Raw genomic sequence first — 3,436 nt, 5'->3', positions numbered from 1 at the left:
TATATATAGCATATGATAAAGAAGAAAATGGAGAGTTTTAACAGAGAACTATCAATTTATTAACATTTTGTCAATTTACACTTGCCTACAATTGTTTCCATATTTACTCTCATTCAAATTACAAGTTTATAAATTAAAATTGCATTTTGAAAAATTGCAAAGTAAATATTTCCCCAGGGTGAAAAATTGGCACAAATAGAAATTACATCTTGATTGATTGAGTGTTACTCAACAGACTAAATATTTCATCATTCGTATATTTATGAGTGCATGTGAAACAAAAGAAACCGTTATATGTGGATGTGTTTTTTGTTCTTATTTGTGTGTGTGTGTGTGTGTGAACATGGTCGAAACAAAGGAACCATTAAATTTGCATATATATTATTTTTCTATTATGGTTAACAGTAAGTAAATCTATTTCTTTTAATTTGTATTATTAATTGGGAGAACATGAAAAGATAATATAATTTATATTAATTAAAAGGATTATTTTCTAAGTTAATAATTCGTAATTGTTGGTGCTAATGGTTACTTTATAATTTTATTACCAAGTAAAACTGGACTCCTGCAAATTCCATTGAGGTATAGGATTAAACCAGAAAAGCTTGGATGTAAACATCCCTTTTAAGAGGAATCTATATCCTCACAATAACATATATATATATATGTGCATGTGTGTGTGTGTGTGTGTGTGTGTGTGTGTGTATGTGTGTATATATGTATATATGTATATATATATGTATAGCAATTAGAAGATGGAGGGGAATATGAGGTACTCAGCAACTTGCAGACACTTATGACATACCATGTCATATCAACAATTAAGATTTCAAATTTAAAGGACATTTAGTAATTGGAGAAGGGACAAAATCTTACAGCTGTTTCGGCCAAGCATTGGCATGCCCCATTCTATCTCTATAGCTACCGTATGCTGGAGTAATTAGTAGATGAAAATGATGTAATGGGGGTACATGCATGATTCGCTAGGCCTCTTCAGAGATTTTGTATGTATGTATGTATGTATGTATGTATGTATGTATGTATGTGTGTATGTATGTATGTGTGTGTATAGGTATGTATGTATGTGTGTATGTATGTATGTGTGTATGTATGTAATATGTATGTATGTAATATGTATGTATGTATGTATGTATGTATGTAATATATATGCATGTATGTATGTAATATGTATGTATGTGTGTGTGTATGTATGTAATATGTATGTATGTATGTATGTATGTATGTATGTATGTATGTGTGTATGTATGTATGTATGTAATATGTATGTGTGTATGTATGAATGTATGTATGCGTGTGTGTATGTGTGTGTGTATGTATGTATGTATGTATGCATGTGTGTGTATGTAGTAGTAGTAGCAGAAATATGTATGTATGTATGTATGTGTATGTGTATGTATGTATGCTCAGAACGTAAAGAACCAAGCAATTCTGGAAGCTCACTGCCTTAATGATAATAACGATGATAATCCTTTCTACTAAAAGCACAAGGCCTGAAGTTTGAGGGGCTGCTGTTAGTGGATAACATCGACCCCAGTGTTTCACTGGTACTTATTTTTATCGACCCCGAAAGGATGAAAGGCAAAGTTAACCTCAGTAGCAATTGAACTCACAATGTCAAGGCATATGAAATGCTGCTCAGTTGCCCTAACAACAATGATAGTCATGAATCAACCATTTGTCCCAAATCCATAATTCCAATTTCACTCTTACGTGTCACAAATTTTAAAAATCTATCATTGTTTTCCTGTTTCTCTTAAAACTCATTGAATTTTTTTTCTCCTTTTTATTTCTTCAACTTACAGCCATCACAAAACTTCAAAAAGCTCGCTTAGCACTAAGAAAACACATCTTTACTAACTACCAATATTATCTCCGGCCCCACTGTGGCAATTCTTCGGTCAACATAACCCTAAATCTGGCACTGAGACAGATCATTGATTTGGTAACGTATTCAAAAATATTTCATTTTTATTCATGACTTTTCAGCCCCTAAATATTTTCAATTTATATCCAATCTCTTTCAAATACTAATTTTAACTAATTTTGGCACAAGGTCACGGATTTATAGCCTGGAATGTTGTTGATTTGTTCCAAACGCTATTGTAGCTACTTTTTTGATGGCCCTTGGGAAAGATTTGATCTAAAAAAAATTAGGGGTGGAAATGAAATGAAAGTATGGGTAAGTGAATTTAGTATTTTTTTACCATTCTACCACGACATTCATTCAAGTCTCAATTAATTGTCCATCACAACATTCGAGCGTGGTCGTTGCCAGTGCCACCGGACTGGCTCCTGTGCAGGTGGCACATAAAAAAACACCATTTGAGTGTGGTTGTTGCCGTTACCACCTGACTGGCCCTCGTGCCGGTGACACGTAAAAGCACCCACTACACTCTTGGGGTGGTTGGTGTTAGGAAGGGCATCCAGCAGTAGAAACTCTGCCAGATCAGATTGGAGCCTGGTGCAGCCTTCTGGTTCGCCAGTCCTCAGTCAAACTGTCCAACCCATGCCAGCATGGAAAGCAGATGTTAAACAACAATGATGATGAAATATATATATATGCACTTATGAATATATATATGTACATGTATGTGCATACGTACGTGTGTGTGTCTGCATATGTTGTATGTATGTATGTATAGGTGCATATATATATATATACATATATATATATATATATATATATATATATATATATATATATATATATATATATATATATATATATATATATATATAGGGGTGGAAATCTCTAGATTATCTCTAGAGATAATGTAATCTCTAGATTATATTTAATGTATCTGTTAAATTAAATGATAATAGAGTTAAAAAGGGTGAAGAACCCCTTCAGTGATGAATAATCATGGGATTGCACCTAGGAAGTTACCCTCTGAGGCACAAGTCTGGGCAAGGTTGTTTATGGAAAACCAACAGTCACCCATGCATATCAGCCTCCTCTTCCATGCCACCAATGTTATCCAAGGGAAAGGCAAAGGCTGATATAGCTTGGCACCAGTGATGTCGCAACTCATTTCTACAGCTTAGTGAAGTGGAGCAATGTGAAATAAAGTGTCTTGCTCAAGAACACAACACACAGCCCAGTCCAGGAATCGAACTCACTACCTCATGATTGTGTGCCCAATGCTCTAACCACAGAGCCATGTGCTTCCATTAAATAATAATCATGAGTGCGTTTATGGGGTTTATTAGCTCAGAAATATAACTATTCATTTCAACACACGGTTTCATATAAAAAGAAAAGTCTTGTGAAACAAATCCAAAACGACGTGCAACTGTGCATGTGTGTATGCTTATGTGTGTGTGTGTATGTGTGCGCGCGCGCGCGTATCTATATATGTATGTGTATGTATATATATATATATATATATATATATATATATATATATATATATAT

The 3,436-nt window shown here is 33.9% G+C and overlaps 1 protein-coding gene across 2 annotated transcripts in view; it reads left to right on the top strand.

Moving 5' to 3' along the window:
* Window positions 1-3,436, top strand: part of LOC106881026 (neuronal acetylcholine receptor subunit alpha-10) — a 17,059-nt gene that overhangs the window by 2,133 nt on the left and 11,490 nt on the right. For both annotated transcript variants that reach the window (XM_014931212.2, XM_014931211.2), the window contains exon 2: window positions 1,824-1,963. In XM_014931212.2, the coding sequence (XP_014786698.1) occupies window positions 1,824-1,963 (140 nt within the window). The remainder of the gene's footprint in view (window positions 1-1,823; window positions 1,964-3,436) is intronic.

The sequence above is a fragment of the Octopus bimaculoides genome, chromosome 12 (genome assembly GCF_001194135.2).
Source record: "Octopus bimaculoides isolate UCB-OBI-ISO-001 chromosome 12, ASM119413v2, whole genome shotgun sequence".
NCBI classification, from domain to species: Eukaryota; Metazoa; Mollusca; class Cephalopoda; order Octopoda; family Octopodidae; genus Octopus; species Octopus bimaculoides.
This window is presented reverse-complemented; position numbering and strand designations above follow the sequence as displayed.